Below are 20,210 nucleotides of genomic sequence, written 5' to 3' on the forward strand. Positions count from 1 at the left end.
CACAGAATCTCATCGCACGTGAGAAGGTATTTCTGGCAAATATACAACCTCTTGCAAATGATATGGGGGAAGATACTGTGGCACAGTTCATTAAAAGGTGCTAATCCATCTGGCTACAGCTCAGAGTAAAGTCTGCCATAATGTAAACTGGGAGATGCTTTATATGCTTTTTCACATTTGGACTAATCTCCTCTTTGCCCTGCAGTTTCATATAAAAATTAATAGCTTCCTTATGAGCATTTAACGAGGACGGGGTTGGGGACAGCAGTACTAGGATGGGGATGCAGCCTCAACAGTATGCAAGAGGGTGGGTTAACAGCAACATGATGATGGGGCAAAGGTTGGAGGAAGCCAATGTCCAGCTTCCTGGACACCTATATAGCTCTTTATGAGTCAGTAGCTTCAGTATATTTACACTATAAATTGTACATTGAGAGAAATCCAGTGTTATTTATACTGCCAGTTATACAATTAAACACGTTTTCATATTTCTGTAAATTTCTCAATGAATATGCACTCAGAGGTATTTTTTGTTGCCATGTGAAAGCTTGTTTGGTTAAATGTTCTACCAATATATGCCCATTCATTATTGTAGAAAAAAGTACTAGTAATTAGAAAAAGCGAGGTATTGTCACAATTGCTAAACACAACTCTGCCTCAAAACAGTACAGCCTGTACACCACCCCAAAATGGTGCTGAAAATGTCCAAGCCCGGCCAACTTTCTAAATTCTGTGCATTTCCCTCTGTAGCTGGAGAGGTTATTTCATCTTGTAAAGTGCCAATTTGCATGTTTTGATATGGCTTTAGATAACTGATTGAACCATGTCAACGAAAAGTGCGGAATTTTCAAGTGTGGAACTCCGAACTGTAAAGAAGTTCCTATTCCTGTAGAAGAAACTCCAAAAGAACTCCATGAATGTATGATGCAAACACAGAGTGACAACTGCCCTTCTTACTCAAATGTGAGGAAGTGGTGTGCAAGCTTTCAGCAAGAAGACTGATACCAAAGATGCAGCAAGGTCTCAAATGGTGTCAACTCCTGAAATTGACTATGTCCATAACCTGATTTTGGCAGATTGGACATCTGTAGTATCTCAGGAATTGTTTTAGCGGATATTTACCAGGAGGGGGTGGGGGTGTTGGTTTTAGCTGATCTTCACTAGAGAAAAAGTGTTGTGTTTATAATCCATAAGCTGCTGGGTATGCAGAAGGTCAGCCAAGTGGGTGTCCAAAATGTATGAATGCAGACAAGAAAGACATCAAGTGAACACTTCCAAGTTGATTTTGCAGCATTTTTGTTGAGCTGGTGCCAACACTTTGGTTCAGATTACTGTTGATGATGTTTTACATCACTATGATCTGGAGACAAAACAGTCTATGCAATGGCAGCACTCAGGTTCACCAAGGCCAAAGTTGTTCAAGACACAAAAGTCAGCAGGAAAGTTCATGGCCACAGTATTTTGGGATCAGGAAGGTACTGCTACAATGACCATCTTCCAAGGGAACAGTTAATGCAAAATACTAGTGCAACTTGCTGTGGTCATTAAAAGGAGGCATGGGGGGAGGGGGACTGTGGAGAGAAGTTCTCTTTTTTGCAAGACAATGCACCTGTTCACAAGGCTTGCAAAAGATGGAGGTTTGACCAAACATTTGGGGGAGGGGGGGGGGGGAGATTACATAGACCATCCACCCTACTCACCAGATTTTGCTCCATCTGACTAATTCCAAACCGTAAAAAAAAAGTTTTGAAAGAGCAGCAATTTGAGCCATTTGGATGTGACTAGTATTTCAGTGACCAGACTTCAGACTTTTTTTGGCAGGGTTACAGAAACTTTAGACATTATGTGCCAATGGTGTTAACTTCAGGGCGAATATATTGAATAGCTTGTAAGTTTTATGGCGCCACATCATTCTCTTAAAGGTTGGGCTTAGAACTTTTCAGCACCCCTCGTAGCTATGCATCCACATGTTTTGTGTGTGTGTGTGTGTGTGTGTGTGTGTGTGTGTGTATACCCTCTCTACACTTATGGCACCAGACACATGGTTTTTAAGTGTTGCAGTGGCTATGGAGACCAAAGCTACAGAACGTCAGCTCAAAACCCCTCCCTAGCTGTCACAGAAAGGCTACTGTAGTAACACCAGTCTCCATCCGGGAGGGCAGCAAGCTAGTGTCAAGTACAGCTTTGTTTCCCAGTTCACCATAGCACCATATACACACTAGATGCATTTGCAAAGATGCCCTCAGCAACACTAAGTTGTCCACCAATATATAATTGCGCTTCTGGTGCCATAAGTGTAGTGGACAACTTAGTGTTGCTGAGGGCATCTTTGTGGATGTCTGCGCATCCAGTGTGTATATGGTGCAACGGTAAACTGGGACACAAAGCTGCACTGACACTAGCTTGCTGCCCTCCCGGAAGGAGACTGGTGTTACTACAGTAGCCTTTCTGCAACAGCTAGGGTGGGGTTGAGCCGACAGTCCACAACTTTGGTCTCCATAGCCACTGCAACAGTTCTGTGGAGAGATGGACAGAGCAAGCAGTACAATTCCCTTGTATATATATATATATATATGTGTGTGTGTGTGTGTGTGTGTCAGCATCAGTATAACAGACAGTTTGAAACTACAAACATGCACTTTGCTGCATCTCCTGCCTAGCAGTCTACAAGTACCTCGTCTGTAACTATGGGTAGGGGTATACTTGGCAGCAGTTGCTTTAGCCAGTTAAGCCATGGGTTTTCTAAAGAAGTGGCTATTTGTAGAACAAAGTCAAACTTTCATCTGCTTTATGTTGGGCTTTGGAGGGGGGGGGGGGGCAGTAGTGCCAGTGCAGTGGTCTGGCTGCAACAGCTAGGGTGGATGTCCCAAACTTCAAGGCAGTGCTTAAACAGTACTGGCCTTCACCATAACGTTAAAACCAAAACTACACAGGGCTGGTTATGCTTTTATTTTTTTTTTTTGGGGGGGGGGGGTTACAATTAAGGGTAGGAATTTACTTTTTCACTTTATATTCTAATGCCTTAAGATGTTAATTGCTCTGTGAATGTATCCGTTTGATGCAGGATTGCACTAACTATGTACTGGTTGCATGAATAGCCTATTGTCCGTAGCCCCTCTAGTAAACTGAATCTACATTGCTTACCATTATACTGCTATCTTGCTAATAATTCAAAATCCACTACCTAACCCTGAATTCTCCCGCCATTTCAAGACATACCTGGCTTCCTGACTGAGAAAAGAACCCCCAAACAGGGATCCTCCACTGTTCTCCTTAACTTCTTTGCCTGTCCTAAGGAACTGCCCAGAGATAAATTATAGTAAACCAGTGCTCCATCCCCATATATTCCTACCTCTCAGTCCACTGATAGCTCTTCTTCCTTCTCCTTGGCTGTAACCAGCTTCGTTTGCCCTGTGGGCTCACGCCGCTCCCCTACCCCCCAATTTCCACCCACCCCCATATCACCTAGACTTATACTTGGCTAACCACTCCCCCTACTCACCCAACAACCAATCCACATTCCTCCCACCACCTCAAACAATTACATACACCACTCCTACTAATCCTACCCATCAGCAACTCTCCTTAATAATGAAGACATACCTCCTGCAAATGTCCCTTCTATCCTTCTTAGTATGTACCTATTACATCACATCTTACAATGTCACATGACAGAACTTCCCCCAAACGCATAAATCTACTGCAAATTTCTCTCCCATCCTAACTCTTTACCCCCTAACAATAAACTCTGGTTTATACCACACTACCGCTGTAAGCTATAGCCATTTTAAAAACTCTACCTCTTACCCCAAATCAACAGCAACCCAAAAATACTTTTACCTTACTACAAAAACTAGCTAAATCAATGCAAAATGTCCATCAGCAGATCCTATGTTCTGGAGATATCCACCCAAACCCTGAACCTAACAATACAAGTCATCTACCCAATTCACATCAGCTTCCCAATACGATACAACTTCCCACCAGGCCACAAAATAGTCTACTTCTCCTAAACCTAAATATTAGAAGAATTAAACAAAACACATGAACTACACACACTAATCTCTCTATACTCCCCAGATATAGGTCAGTATAACAGAAACATGGCTAAAACCATCTACCCAAGATACAGAGATACTACCACCTGGATATAGCATCCTTAGGCAAGACAGACTAAGCAAAAAGGGTGGAGGCAGTGCCCTGCTGTACAAAAATACTCCATCCATAAATAAAATTGAGGTAACCATGCCCCCTTTCGAAAAAGCAGAAATTCTCTTAGCAAAGCTTAAAATATGTAACATAAAAGCCATCAACCTAGTAACGGTTTATATCCCACCAGGCAATAACATCCCTACCATGGAGACTTTCCTTCAATGGTTATCACAATCCATGCCTCAAGAGACCATTGTATTAGGTGACCGGTGACCAATATAAACTGGCTCACATGCTCCTCTCTAGTACCAACTAACCATATTAATCTTCATACCTTCTCACAAGTAATCAAACAGTCCACCAGAATAGTCAAAAACAGTAAAAAAGAAAGCCTATTAGACTGGATCTTACTAAAGTAAATACCCTGCTCCTACTCAGCTGGCACCCTTCCAGATGCTTTGAGTGACTATCAACTGCTTTCCTACTTAAATACAACTCTCACCACCCCCAAATTCCTATACTTCAATTAGGAACAAAACCTTTAACCCCACTAACTTCAGACAAGAACTAAGGCTATACAATTGGTCTGCCCTTTATTACCTACCCCTAAAATGAAGCTATTGAGCACTTCAACTCCACCTTCTTAGATATATTAAACAGACACACCCCTGCAAGAACTACTGGGGTTAAGTCAAAATCATCCCCATGGTTATTCTGGGAAACTAGACCAAAAAATACACAAGAAATAGAGCCTTGGTAGCCTGGAGGTCCAATAAAAGCCCTATAACACAGCAAGCCTACCAACAAATTAGAAATCTAACCAAAATATTAGTTATGCAAGACAAGAGAAACTACTTTCGTTTCCCATCAAAACCAACATATGAATAATCTTAAGAAATTCTGGGCACGTTTAAACAAGTTACTACACCCTGGTAAAACCATTTCCCCACCCCCAGGTTTAACTAAAGACAACATAGCAGAATCATTCAACACATTCTTTACTGAAACCGTACTTGCCCTATCCCAACAACATCTCACCGTCACTGAAACAGGTGTCCACTCTCCCACTAACTACATACCCACTTTAAGCTGCTGCAACCCACCCAAACCTCCTACATAAAAAAAAAAAACTACTCTCCCAGCTGAAAACCACAACACTAGCAGCAGATTCCCTCCCCAGTGAATTTCTAAAACTGGCAGCAGCAGAAATAGCGGTGCCAGTTACTATTCTAATCAATAGATCAATCACTGAAGCCACAGTGCCCCTGATTTGGAAAACTGCCTATAATCATACCTCTTTACAAAAGGTGTTAGTTCCTATGACATATCCAACTACCGACAAACCGCAATTCTGTCTACACTGGCTAAAATATTAGAAAAATGTCATAACCTAAAACAATTGGGCTGGCTTGAACTGCCAAATTTACTAATCTATAATCAACTTGTCACTCATAAGCTGCTCTCCCACCCAAATAAAACACAGTCTTTAAGCAACATAATTCAGCAGTACTCCTGTCCTAGGCAACTCCGCTCCACGGATAAAGTACTATTAACAATTACTAGATCCCACAACCATGCCGGTGACTCCCTCTACTCATCTTATATATCCAAAATTTGGAACGCCCTGCCTTCATCAATTACCCTGGAATCTTCTCCAACCAAATTTAAAATGTCTATAAAAAGCCATCTTAACAAATGGTTACGTCACTGCTCCACACCAGACTAACTTCAGTCCCATTCCACTACTGCAGTATCTCTTGCCTTACACACAATCTCGATAGGACTACACAGTCTTATCAATACCCCTTTCAGATGCATGATGTGACTACATAGTTAACATACCTTAATATTGTTTGTATAGGTTTGATTTTTTTTTAAATGTTCTTGCCAAGGACTTAATGTTTGCTCATTAATAGGACCTTGTTGTATATAGTAGAAACATGTTAATGTATCTTGTTTGCATATTTTGCATAAATGTTTCTTTGGAGCTTTTCTCCCCGGTCCTCGTCTGAAAATGGACATGTATCCAGGACTATCCCAGTTAACAAATGTAAAATAAATACAGATTTCATTCAGAATGGGTCCAACACTCTTCTTTACAGCCAGACTTAAGTTGTCTACACCTAGATGTGCAATTATCAAACTGACATTTGATAATTCTCATAATCAGAAATCAACCATAAAACTTGCAGAAAGTACAGAACAAAAATTTTCTTTACACAGGCTTCCCAGATCCATGTTTCTACTGCACATTTGCTACCACGTTACTATACTCACATCAAGGTCTTAAGATTAGTCTCCCTTCTAGCCACCAGAAACTTGAGCAAGTCTACAAGAGGATACAACAGTCAAAGTCACCACTGCCTCCCTACAGGAAGATTACTGCCTTGAAAATACAGCAACCATTTAGCTCAAACTCTGCCAAGACTTCCCTAAAATGTAATTTTCAGACTTCTCCACCTACACTCCCAGAGAGCTTAGGTCAGCAGCGGATAAACAGTTACTGACCTCAAATAAATTGGCATCTCATGCAACAACTTATGCAAGAAAACTTTAGAATTATCCTCACTTTTAGATATATAGCGGAAGCAACCCAATTAAAAATCAGATAAAATATATACTAACACCTGCAGTTGAGATGAAGAGAAACGTGGTGCCACTCAATGGCTTTTGACTTTCTTTGCTGCCTTTTATATTCTCCGCTATTAAAATCACCTCTCATACATACCATGCATGTAAATTCTTGATTTAAAAGTATTCTTTCACACTGGCTTTCCTTTATTTGCATTCATATACCACCTACTGTATAAACACATTACAACAAAATCTATTTCTTTAGTATTTTAGATACTTGCATGCCACTATCATTTCTTGACATGCACATTGAGCACTGGCTGCAATCAAAGGCTGCGTGTACTACTTGAAATTTCATTGTCAATTTTTATTTTGGGTGACCTACAAAGCATGCCTTTTCCCCCAGCACGCTTATTCTTTGGGTGACCTACAAAGCATGCCTCATCACTTTTTCCCCCAGCACGGTTATTCTTTTGCTTAGCTTAAGCTACTTAAAGGTCTTCTATTGCTTTTTTTTTTTTTAAACTCTCATGAGCATAGTTATAAATCTACCCAGACGCATGAAACAGCAAATATGTTATTAAACACATACAATATGCAGGCTACTAAATAAATTTGTAGCCAATTAAAGTAACCGCACGCTTTAATCATAGAGATAGTGTGCACTGTCTCAATTAAGTAAAGACAAGATGTGCTTAAGCTTAGAATTAAGGAAGCTAACAGGAGGACCTGCCTTCAAAAAGTAAAAGCTACTAGGCAAAAAAAAAAAAAAAAAAAAAAAAAAAAAAATTATAATATAGGCCGACCCAGTGGGTGAAGATTAGATGAAAGTGGGACTGAATCAAATAGAATTTAAACACGAGCTGCTTATAGAGTGAACTGCAAATAGGGAAGGGAGGAGTTTTAGTGTGTCAAAAACTACTGTATTAACCAAGGTTTGTATCAGTCAGTACGTACTTGGTTACTTAACCTAAAGTACATCTGCTTGCAGGAATCTCATTCACAAGACAGAGAAGTAAAAACTCAGAATAATCCTTGGGGGGCCCTCACAATAAAAGACCCATTTTTGGAATGTGTAGGGACAAGATGAAAAAGTCCCCCAGCTCCAAGTTAAGCCCTTTCTAAATCATAAGCCCTTTCTAAATCAGGAAATGCAACTGTCCCTGAAAGGTAGATTTGCCAGCTGAGCCAACAGCAACAGTGATTACAGAAATGGTCTTCCTTTAAGTCAATAAAGACATCACCTCTAAACTTCTGTAGGGCATGGAGATCCAGGACTATGTTCCAAAAATCAGGAAAAAAGGTAAACCTTCTATAGAACTGAACAGTAACAGCAGCTTCACAGGCAACAACTATTGGTGCTTCTATGATTGGGTCTCATGCAAGGGACGTTTCCACAGTTCCTAAATATATCTTCCCTCATACCGGAGTGTTATTTCCTACTTCCCATCTACTCAAGATTTTCTTGAACTTTGCTTGACATAGATAAGTAGCTCGTTCCAGATTATAGGAAGTCTCTGGGACAGGAATCTATCCCTCCAGCATGTCCAGTTTATTGTAGTGACAAGGTTTAGGTCCCTAGAGAGTGTAGCACGGAAGGATTGGGATTTCTTTAGGTGTAGCATGTTCAACAGCTCTGGGTTTAACGTAGCTTTATATGTTAGGCAGAGATCTTGAGTATGTGATATGCTACAGAGTAAAGCTGGAGATGACGGTCTGTGTAGGACATCTGTTTGAGGCCAGTAATCCTCTTTGTGAGGTACTTCTGCGGCCTTTCCAACTGCTGCAGATGTCTTGTGAGGTAAAATCCAAAAGGGGCGTTGTACTTTATAATGGGTCTAATGAGTCCCAAGTAGAGGGGAACAATGACCTCCTATTTCCCTGGATGAGAACCCTTTTGTGATGAGGTGTGCCACATAGAAGGATTTCCCGACTACTGTGGTGATGCGATTATCAAAGGAGAGAGACTACTGTTCACCTGGGTCCAAAGGTCTCACACATTCGGCGTTAAGTAGACTGCAGTTTATGTGGTAGTTCATGGGTACAGAGGTTTTACCAAAGGGGATGACAAACTTTTTGGCATTGAGCTTGAGGCCATGCCTCTGACACCAGGCATCTGTCTCAAGTGAGGCCCTTCTGTAGATGTCCACATCATTTGGGGACTCTCTGCTATGGCTCCTAGTTTGCAGTCATCTGCGAACTTTTACCCAGAGGCCTTCTAGGTTAGCCTGTACCTGTACTTCAGAGAAGTAGATACAAAAACAGGAGAGGTCCTAGGACTGAACCCTGTGGTACTCCAATTGTCACTGATTTGGAGTCTGCAACTAGATCTCTCAAAAGCTTTCGATATGGTCAACCATCAGCTACTGCTCAATACCCTACAAACCCGTCAGTTTAGACCAACACGCAATACAATGGTTTCACTCCTACCTAAAAACGGTAGAGAGCAGGCTGCCTTATGGCAGAGCAAGCCGTCATCCCAACTTCCTCTAACCCTAGGTGTCCCACAAGGGTCCATACTAGGTCCCCTTCTTTTCTCTGTCTTTATCAATGATCTGCACACCACCATCCCAGGAGCCACCTGCATCCAATGTGCAGATGACTAGACACCAATATGCTCCGCCTCTTCTCCTACACAACTTCTAACCTTCACCCAGACCACTTTCAGCACGGTAGAAACATGGTTAGCTATGCTGCCTGCTTTTAAAGCCCAACAAAAAAACAAGCTACCACTTTTCTTCCCCAACCATAGAATTTCTCCTCTTCCTTCAACATCAAATCAAGCAGAGACACCATTACCTCCCCCGATGACCACACAAAACTTTGAGTAATAATAGACAACAACCTGAAATTACCATCATCTCCCCTGATGACCACACAAAGCTTCTAGGAGTAATAATAGACAACAACCTGAAATTTGATAAACATGTCACACTATTAAGTCTGTCAACAAAAAAAAAAAAAAAAAAAACCTTGGCTCCATGTACAGAGCCAAACCTTAACTAACCCCCCCCCCAAGCTAGGGTAGCTATTGCAAGATCACACCTCCTCTCTACCCTTATGTATGCCTCCCCTGTTCTCACCAACAAATTATCAGGATGTTACAATCATATAGCCAGATTCACTACTGGCATGGCTTTTAGGACCCACCATTACCTCAAAGCACTGGGATGGCTAGAGTATCCTACCCTTCCTACAGTTCAAACAGCTTATAGTAGAGCCTAAAATACTCCCATCAACCTGATAACACCCCTGCCCTCAAAAATATTCGCACCCCTCAGTGCCCCCAGGCCATTACGCTCAGCTGATAAACTAATGATACTGACCCAAAAATCCAACAACTCTCCAGGCGATGCTATATTTGGCAACTCAAACCAGTAAAATCTGAATCTACTCCCTACTACCGTTACCAAGGAAACTTCATTACCCCTATTTAAAAGGGAACTTGGCTGTGCTCTTGTTCTAAACCTAACAACTTCACTAATACAGGTCTTCGCTGTTTAGCCAAGTATCGGTCTCATAGCATTTGAATGTCTAAGCATCGTGAATTATGAGATCTGATTGTATTCTATGTTCACATTTTCTGATACGTCATCAGATGTAATGTCTGCACATTGTGTACATTGATATCTGCCTGTATTCTGTCAATATTTTTCTAAACATGACTGCCAGAGTTTAAATTACTCAGTGATGTACTGTATCTTTTTTGTTATGTGGAGCTTCTCAACGGGCCTCTGCCGAAATTGGACATATATCCAGTCGGACTATCCCAGTCATCAAATGCAAAATAAAATAAAACTTTCACAGGGTGGGTTCTGTCAGTTAGCCAGTTAGCAACCCATCTTGTGAAGTAGGGATTTATATCTAGTTTAGTGAGTTTAGCTATAATTCCAGAATGGGGGATGGTGTTGAAAGCCTTGGCGAGGTCAAGATAGGCTGTGTGAACCATCTTACCCTAGTCTACGGCTTTGGCGACTGCCTCAAAGAAGTCGATCAGGTACAGAAGGCATGATCTGCCTTTCCTCCACCCAGAGTTTGGAGGTTACCAATGTCTTTGTTTAGGAGTTCCATAGCCTGGCAGCTCCCCCTTCAAAGCTCCCCCTTCGTGGAGTGGGATAACTGTTGCTGTGCACCATTCAGTGGGCACAAAGCCTGAAGTGAGATGACTGAACAAAGTGCTTAGGTGGGGAACCAGTTCGTATAAAAACGCAGCCTGGGATGTTGTCAGGTCCCATAGATGCTGTGTTTTTGGTTTTAGAGTGCAGCTTTTACCTGCACAGATGTGATAACAGAGACTCTGCATTCTTCCTGTATAGATATGGGCCCTTTAGGGAGTGAGGAGGGGTAATGTTAGCACTGAACCCTATCTGCCAGGATGTTGGTAATATCAGTTGGTTCTGTAATTTTCATGCCACTGTGCTGCAACTCAGAGCAGATCTGGGTGTTGCCATTGAGATTCTTGACATAGCTATAGAATTCTTTGTGGTTGCCTTTAGAATCAGTGGCGATTTTGTTTTCATAACTAGCTTTGGGAGGATCTTATAAGGGATCGCAGCTTCTTATTGAGGCTGACCAGGGAGCTCCTCCACTCATGGGATTTTACTCTCTTTTGCAACAGTTTCTTCCTTCTGTTGTAGAGTTTATGGCAGGGGACCACCAGATTGGCTTCCTTTTTTTGGAGGATAATGTCTTGGTTCTGTTTGGGATAGCACGATCCATGCACTCGTGTAAGTGGTTACAGAGGGAATCTGTGTGGGATTCAGCAGTCATAACTGTAGTGTCCATCTACATGGGTGTGATGAAGTTTGCCACTATCTTATGAAGCATGAAGTTGGCTTTGGAGAAATTATTTGCCGTGGTTTCCTTAATGGTGAGTGGGGTCAGGATGCGGATATCTAGTGTGATTAGCTTATGGTCGGATCTGACTAATGAGGAGTTGCCTTCAGGTGTGCAACACCGGTTACTCATGTTGGTAATGACTAGGTCCAAGATATATTGTTGCCCCTTGTGGGGGTGAAGATAAGTTGATCCAGAGCATGGGAATTTATGAATTCCAGAAAGCATTGAAAGAAGGAGTTGGTACACGAGTAGTTTTTCCAGTTAATGGTGGGGTATGCAGCAAGCTACAATGTGAATTGCAGTTTTGCCCAGAGTTAGTTGCACTTTGATAACCTCGAATGCAACTAGCCTGGAGGTGTGAATATCCTTAATGAATATGGACACACCTCTGCTTTTGGTGTTCTGGTCCAGGTTAGACAGCTGAAAAGTGTGGTATGAGTTACAGCCTGGTAATGCAGGGGTGCACTACAGCCTTGAACCAGGTCAGTCACTGCACAGATTTCGATGTTCTCCATTTTAAAGGAGTGCCTCGAGTGAGTGCACTTTGAGATTTAGACTTCTAGCATTGAGTATTATTACCCTCAGTTTTTGCTTGCCTTTTCCCGTTACGGTGGTGAATGTCATTTGAACCTTGCCTAAAAATAGGGGCGGCAAGACCCTTAGCCAGTATCCGGAATACCAGGGGCGACAGGTGCAGGCCATCTCTGGAAAAGCACCATGGTCTGTTGACCATGCCATCCAAGGCAGACAGATACTGGATCCCCTTAGAATGACACCAGAAGCTTAGCCAATTGTTGAAGTCAATCATTTTGTCCTTTTACTGCGGTAACATTCTGGGCGATGGCAGGATGCTACTCAGGGCTAGAGTCATACCTGCCTGGGCTACAAGATCAGAGAGCTCTTCCAGGTCTCTTTTCATGTAGTCCAGGGAGGTGAGTCTCAGGTTGTTCACACCAACATGGACAATGACAGAGTCATATTTGTACTTTTTGTGGAGGAGTGACCCGAGTGCACGGGTTATGTGGCGGATCCTAGCACCAGAAAGGCAGCTGACAGTAATGTTCTCCTTGTTTAGCGGGACATCAGTGTGCCTGACTATAGAGAGTCACCTATGACTAGTGCGTTGGGTACGTTGTTTTGCCTTATGGGCTGTGGTTTATTGGCACTGCAGTCTGTGGGCAATGCATCATTTGGGTTATGTTGGGGGTGGAGGTTGCTTGTGTTTCTGCTTTGCAGTTCTCTCTTGCTTGAGCAGATTATTATTGAGAACCTCCACAAATGTTTTTGTGTTTCCATGTGTGGATTTTGGTGGTGTAGGTTTAGTGGGATTATGTGAAGGAGTGTGGTGCAAGTGTTTACATTCTCCTCTTTACTATCAATCTTGGTTGGAAGAGAGCTTTACCGCCAGTTTGGCTAGATAAGTGCATCTCTCACAGGTTGTGGTGTTGGGTGGTAGGAGGAGTGTGTGGTCTGTCTACATGAGGCAATTGCTACATTACCTGAGGATTCTGGGCATCCTTGGGGCAGACAGGAGAAAACTGGGAGCCAACTACTGGACATGCCTGAATAAAAAATTACTTTCCTCTAGAAAGTGAAGAAAGTGAGTACAAGAGCTGCTGTTTCTAAGCAAGTGAGGAAAGTACAAAAACTGTGTTCCTCTAGGTAGGAAGAAGAAGGCTGAGAGCTGTAGTAATTTGTAGTTTATATCCATACATACACACACGTGATGAAGCCACGGTGGTGGAGCGGTAGCGTTGTCTCACAGCAAGAGGTTCTCCTGCTCAATTCTCGGCTGGAGCGCCTTGTGTGTGGCGTCTATGTCCTCCCCACAGTCGAGTGGCGTTCGAAAGACATGCTTGAATGGGCGTGTCTTCACTGAAGGTTGGGCATCGGGCTGGCACCTCAGCACCATAAAAAATCATTAGCAGACCAGAGTTCCACTGTGGCGACCCCTAACCGTGAAAAGCCGAAAGAAAAATACCTCGATGGCTTAGGAGAAAAATCCCCAAACAAAGTCCAAGGCACCTGTGGCCACATACTGATTAGCTCTGAGGGAAGACTGGCCTCCCACATTGGACAGAACATGTTTTGGCTCATCAAGGCAAAGCACTTGCCTGATGACTTGAGGTACCAGAGCACTGGGCAGAGACTGACATCTGGCATAAGGAACAATCACAATGGAGAAGGCCGTGAAACACAGCTCCTTTAAGAATTTCCTCACGGATATTCAGAAAAATCACAGAGGATAGGTCTGCATCTTTTCTGGAAGGAAGGTAGGCATTAAGGAATATTTTAAGCATTCCAGGAATACCACTATGTGGACCTCATACAGGGATGCCTTTTTAAGGCTTGGAGTAATCCCAGTTGGTAAAACAGTGTCTTCATAAATTCAAAAGGCTGTTAAATGTTCCCTGACTGGTTGGAGCCGAAATCAGGCAACCAGCCAGGTGAGGAAAAAGGAGTGCCCACTTCCTTTCTACATTAGAAGGGTCAGGAGTGTGGGGTGCCTGTCTCACTGCAAATTGATAATACAGACAGACATCTCATGGGAGCTGCCCACACATTATGAACAGCAGGGCTGCTTTAGGTGCAGCTACACATGTAAATGACATTCTCCTCACTGCTTCCATTCGCTGCCCACCTCTACAATGCTTACTATGGCATGCATGGGAAAGGCTAGGGCAGTGTGGAAAAAAATGCCTAGGTGGCTGTCTACATGTCAGCACTGTGACTGGCTCCTACCTCAACCCAGTGAGGAATGAATTACCAGAACAGCTGCAACCATTTCAATGGTCAGCAGACAAAGTGAAAATGTATGATTCCCATTCACATTGCCGAAAATACAGTTCTCTGAAACACATTCTGCAAAAGTCATAACTCCGAATTTACACTTCTCCGAAACACTACAGTATATATGAACAAATACTGTTGTCACTGTAGTGACATCTCAGAATTAGTATATATAATTAGCAGGGGGTGTGGAGGGCATAGCCCCCCACATAGCGGGTGTAGGGGTGCTTGCCCCCCTGCAAAAATTAGATAACATGGTTTAACTCTTTTCCGTTTTGGCAAAGTGCCATTTTGGAGTTATGGTCTTGGCAAAATGTGGCTCGGAGAACTGTTGGCAAAGATAGGGCATTCTAACAATGACACGCTAAACTTCAAGGTTAAAAGGACCACTTCTAATCCAATCTCTCATCATCCCTGCTTTCCTACATTGTACGAATATTAGACAGTGTGTGTTTTACAAGCCTGAAGAGTTGCATACCACAAAGTGGTGCCTGCAGAAAATCCTCTGCATCCATCTGCAATACTGCCAGATTACCTAGTACCCTTACTGTAGCCAATACTGCAGTCATCCTCCGGTATCAAATAAATGGTCTACTCAAGGAAAGCTGGATACCGAACTCTGGATTCCTTACAATGGAATACCTACTCCCCAGTTGGTTTACCTACTCCCCAGTCAAATCACATCCACAGACTATATAGTGGAGTCCAGGCAGGGGGAAGGAGGGCGGGAAATAATGTACAAAGATCTACAACACAGATGGAACATTATGTTAAGACATATCTGATGTTGGAAATCTTTGTTCTTTGTCGTGGGTGCCCTTAAGGAAGGATATTCCTAAGCACCATAGAACCAAAAGATGCTCGCCCCCTGGAGGTCAAATCCAATTTGTAATGAGATATAAAGGTATGAGGTCTTGCCCAAGTGGCTGCTGCTATCATCCACAGAGGCTCTGGAATGAAAAGGTACAAGTAGCTATAGATCTGGTAGAATGAGCCTTTATTCTGGAAGGCAAAGATAGCTTATTTTGTTGGTAGGTAAAGGTAATAATGTATCTAAGCCAAGAGGATAAAGGTCACTTTGGAAACAGGTTTACCCAATCTGGATCCTGCAAAGGCCACATACAATTGATCTGTTCTCCTGAAAGATTTAGCCCTGTCCAAATAACGGAGCTGCCGATGCACATCAAGGGTGTGCAAAAGGTACTCCCCTCTGTTAGAATGCCGAGGGAAGAAAACCGGCAGGTCAACAGATTGGTTAATGGAAAAAACAGAAATGACCTTGGGCAAGAAATAAGGGCCAGTACGATGAAACACTATCTGTGTTTTCCATGACAATTTTCAAATCACATGAAGGGTTTGAAGAGAGAACAAGTGAGAGACTGAAGCACTAGAGTCAAGTCCCAGGCTTCTAAGGGAGGCCTGACATGTAATACTCTCTTCAAAACAGGACTTGCATAGCCAGTGTGACATAACTGAAGAATCATCAAGACCATTATGAAAACTGGCGATAGCTGCTAAATGTACAGAGACCGTTGAAGTTAAGGCTCCTGCATGTACAAGAGTAGTTGGGTATTGTAGGATCTTTTGAATAGGCATAGAGAAAGGGTCCAAGTTCTCGTCTTTAGCCCAAATAAAAAGAGAACCTAGTCCATTTAGCAGAATAAACTTTTCTAATGGAAGGCTTGTGTGAGAGAGATCAGAGGAATTTCACGAACAGGAGATGGGATGTCAGGCAGCCTGGCAATCACTGAAGTGGAGGAACCATGCAGGTTCGGATGAATCAGTCCCCAGAGGAGGAGGCCATAGAAACGGGAACCAAACTTGACATGGCCAGTAGGGGGCAATGAGGATCACTTTGCTTCTCAAGCTCTGAGCTTTCTGGAGAAATTCTGGGACGGAGGACAAAACGGGAGAAAAAGGCATACAGAAGACCCGGGGGCCAATCGTGCGTTAGAGCATCCCTCGGTGGTTCCCGGGGGGGGGGGGAGATCAGGGCAAAATAGCTTCTGCATTTGTAGTTTAGAGGGGAAGCAAACAGGTCACAGCAAGGCTTGCCCCAGCACTGGAAGATCCGATCTGCTGTTAAAGGGTTGAGAGACTACCCGTGAGGCATCAGGATATTCCTGCTCAGACTGTCTGCAATAAGGTTGGAACTCCCAGGAAATGTGCATTGCTATAAGAAAGCGGGTGGAAATCGCCCAGTGGCAAATCCTCATGGCTTCCAGGCACAGGGGGTAAGACCTGGTTCCACCTTGCCTGACATGTCTGAATTGCAATGGTCCCCAAGGGAAAGGATGCATGGAACACTTGCAACGTTAAGAACTGCCCTCAGTTCCAGGACATTTGCAAGTTGGCCTCCATGGGGGACCAGGTGCCTTGGACAGTCTTTCCCTGGAAATGCAGGTGCCTTGGACAGTCTTTCCCTGGAAATGCACCTCCCACCCCAAGTCAGGGATGGAATTTTTGAGGTTTGATAAATTTGTTCAATAAGCTGAGATCCAGGATTGGCCTCCAGTCCTCTCTAATTTTTGGCACTAAAAAAGAACCCTCAAGTAAAACCCGGACACAGTGTCTTTGGTGATAAATCCTCCGGTGAATCAAGGTGCTTCCTATTGCACCATTTCTTCCGGGGTGGCTCCCCAGTTGGATCTTTGAGGAAGACTCCTGAGAAGGGATTCCCTTCAAAGAGGGTTCTTGTGACTCTTGTGGCCGAGGTCCTGAAATAGAGGGTTGGGAGAGGAGCAAGAGAACTAGAAGCTGGAGCCATGGACATAGATGGCACCAGCGAGAAAATAGGTGCCGGGCTAGGTACCAAGGTACGGATAGTCCAAGCACTGCTTTGGGAGAGCATCAGTTCCACAGGAGCAATGCAGCAAGGGTGGATGGTGCCGACAGGGAAAACCTTGCTGTTGGAACAGAGACAGTATGCACCGAAGGTATCTAGTCCTTGGCAGGTATTGGAGTTTTGTAGCAGAAGAAACTGTCGGCACAGTGGTTGGGACTGGTGCCGAAGCAGGTAGAGTCATGGGAGCCAATGTCGGATCCAAGCACGGCACTGAAATCAGTGGTGCCAAGGTCAGAGCTGAAATAGAAGTGAAGATCATGGACAAAAGTGCAAAGCCTGGTGCCATAGAGGTCTTCGCACAGGAAGCATGGAGCCGACTCGGTTCCGTAACTGACGGAGATGCAGGAACCAAGTGACTCCATTTGTCACTATTTTTTTTGGTCTTTGGAGGGGGAGACCTCCAACCCAGATAAAACCTCCCAAAAAGGTGCCTTGAATAAACCTTTTAATTATTACTACATGCTGTTAGTATACAATTACTAAAACTAGCACAAGTGTCACAGTCAGCTCCAATATGATCCACACCCAAACAGTAGACACAACGAACATGTGTATCTGAGTTAGGCATCTTACGTACACACAGACTGTTTAAATCCCAACTTAGCTTTGTCTGACATAGTAAGGCAACAAGGCTATCCTATAGAAAAAAAAATAAGGGAGTAAATACCAGTGATGTTATTTTAAAAAATACTACTAGTAGAAAGGAAAGGTCTGTCAGACACAGAAGAGAGTGAAAATACCAATAAAAGGTAAAAAATGTAATTACCAAGGAAAAGGGTAGGAAATAGGCTTAGGTTATAGGCGACAGCAAGAAAAGGCTAACTTAAGATAAAATCACACAATATATAAATCTAAAATATCTGTAGCTGCAAACATGAGATCCATTATTCCACAACATTCAACATGTTCACCCAAGCCTGCAATACAGTCATTCTTATACAGTACCAAAGAAATTACAGTAGCCGCCCCGCCCCCCCCAATAGCTTTACTTCATCTCTCTTCAGAGCCTGGATAACCTCCACTCTTCACAAAACAACCTACTAGAAATATCTAGACCCAAATATAACGCAATCAAAACCTACAGAAAGCAAGTAACCCTTCATATTAGTCATAATGTTGTTCTTTCGTTTTTTCCCCTGTTAGGGGGTCCCTAATGATTGGCAGTATATATTTTTTAGAGGTGCCAAGGTGCCAGCTCGACACCCAATCGTCAAAGACACACCCATTCTACACATGTATTTCGAACGCCACTCGACCGTGGGGAGGACATGCAGACTCCACACAGAAGGCGCTCCAGCCGAGAATCGAACGGGAGAACCTCTTGCTGTCAGGCAACAACGCTACCACTGCACCACCGGGGCTCCTTCATATAAATAAGCCCATACAATTAGGAAAGACAAATATGCCAGTCACTTTTTAGGTGATGTCATGTTCAGCACTATTTATAGTTTAAAGGAGTTTGTCAAATGTGAGTGTTACCATGTACTATGCATCATTTGTTAGTCTGCTCAAAATAAAAAAAGCACTGGTGGTGCATCACAACTCTTTGTTCAGGTTTCTTGTGCTAAGGCCCAAACATAGGCAAAGATTTTAAATACTGCTCTTATAAATCACTACAGCAGGAACATTAAAATGATGTTCAGCAAGTTTAATTAACTTTTCATAGGCAATATCCCAAACTGTGCTACACTCTTCATAAGACATAAAGCCATGGGAAATAAGCACTTTGTTCGAAGGTACAGTCTAAGGTGTGCAGATCTTGTGCCAAATGTCCCTCTTCAAAAAACAACCTGGCAATAATTCAGATAAGGAAAGCTGAATTATAGCCACCAACCCTTCCCGAAACATTTCAGAGACCATTAGGAATTCTATAGCTTCTCCATTTCTTTTTGGGTGGTAAAACTTATCGTCTCTACCTGGGTAGCAAACGAAAAAGTCTGATAAACAGTCAGTTCTGGAATGCTCATAACTATAAAAAGACAGAGAAACTTACGCATAGTTTTGCCTGCCATCTTGTGGTTCTTATCTACACTGACCTTACTTTAGAGGTCAGAAAATCCAAACAATTATAACCGCTGTGCAAGTATTTCACAAATATTTTAAAGTGTGGCAAAATCTGTCTTATACTGACCCACATTGCACCATAAGACAAATACAAAATTATTTATTCCACATAAAGGCGTCTGGAAACTACACTCATTCCATTAATAAAGTAGATGTATAAAATGCACCAATTCAGTTAATGACGTATCTTTTCGTCCATGGCACCATATACGACAGCTCTGCACAAATCGCTATTCACTGTATTAATTAAGACAATTATTAAAATTCAAACTGAAGTTCAAAGGACATGAAGACATGATCAAAACATCGGGTCACTAATGCAGAAAAATCGAAACAAACCACTCCTCAATTATAAGCAAGTCAGTATTCCAAATTAATGCATTTTAACAGATACGTCTAAATACTCTACAACTCACTTGCACCACTCGGGTGCCTGCAGCCATTTTGCTCCCCATGCTGATACCCACAAACGAAGTACTTCCGCTCTTTCTACTGCAGTCCAATAGTCACCATAAAACTTGGCCGTGAAGCCCACACACTGATAACTTCTCACACTCAAGGGCAAGAACATATACTAATTCGTAATTGGTGGAACTTTTAGGTGCCGCCTACCAAACAAGAGGCAGTTATACGTGACGCACTAATACAGCTATTGGTTACAGCTACTAGCCACACCTATCTCTCGAAACATTCCAATTGTACCTACCCCATTCCCTCAGCGTAGGCACTAAACGTGAGATGGTATGTAAAGAAAACGGAATGTGTTTCTTATATTGTCAAAACATATACAGCGAGACTCAAATTATATTAAAATGAAAATAGCTGTTACTTCTCAAGTGCACCTCATTACGAGGAACTTTATTCATTTTGGGTCTTTAAAAATTCCGTTCCTTGAAGATCCACATTGAAAGGATCTGTCCCAAATTTAACGTTAGGATTTTTTTAA

The 20,210-nt window shown here is 42.8% G+C and overlaps 1 protein-coding gene across 1 annotated transcript in view; it reads right to left on the reverse strand.

Moving 5' to 3' along the window:
- The window catches only part of MRPS36 (mitochondrial ribosomal protein S36), a 94,057-nt gene extending 74,200 nt beyond the window's left edge, over positions 1-19,857 (reverse strand). The window contains exon 1 of the mRNA XM_044075460.1: positions 19,681-19,857. Coding sequence (XP_043931395.1) covers positions 19,681-19,719 — 39 coding nt within the window. The 5' untranslated portion in view covers positions 19,720-19,857. The remainder of the gene's footprint in view (positions 1-19,680) is intronic.
- Between the last annotated feature and the right edge of the window lie 353 nt (positions 19,858-20,210).

The sequence above is a fragment of the Protopterus annectens genome, chromosome 6.part1 (assembly GCF_019279795.1).
Source record: "Protopterus annectens isolate FY-2018-M chromosome 6.part1, PAN1.0, whole genome shotgun sequence".
Classification (NCBI taxonomy): Eukaryota; Metazoa; Chordata; order Ceratodontiformes; family Protopteridae; genus Protopterus; species Protopterus annectens.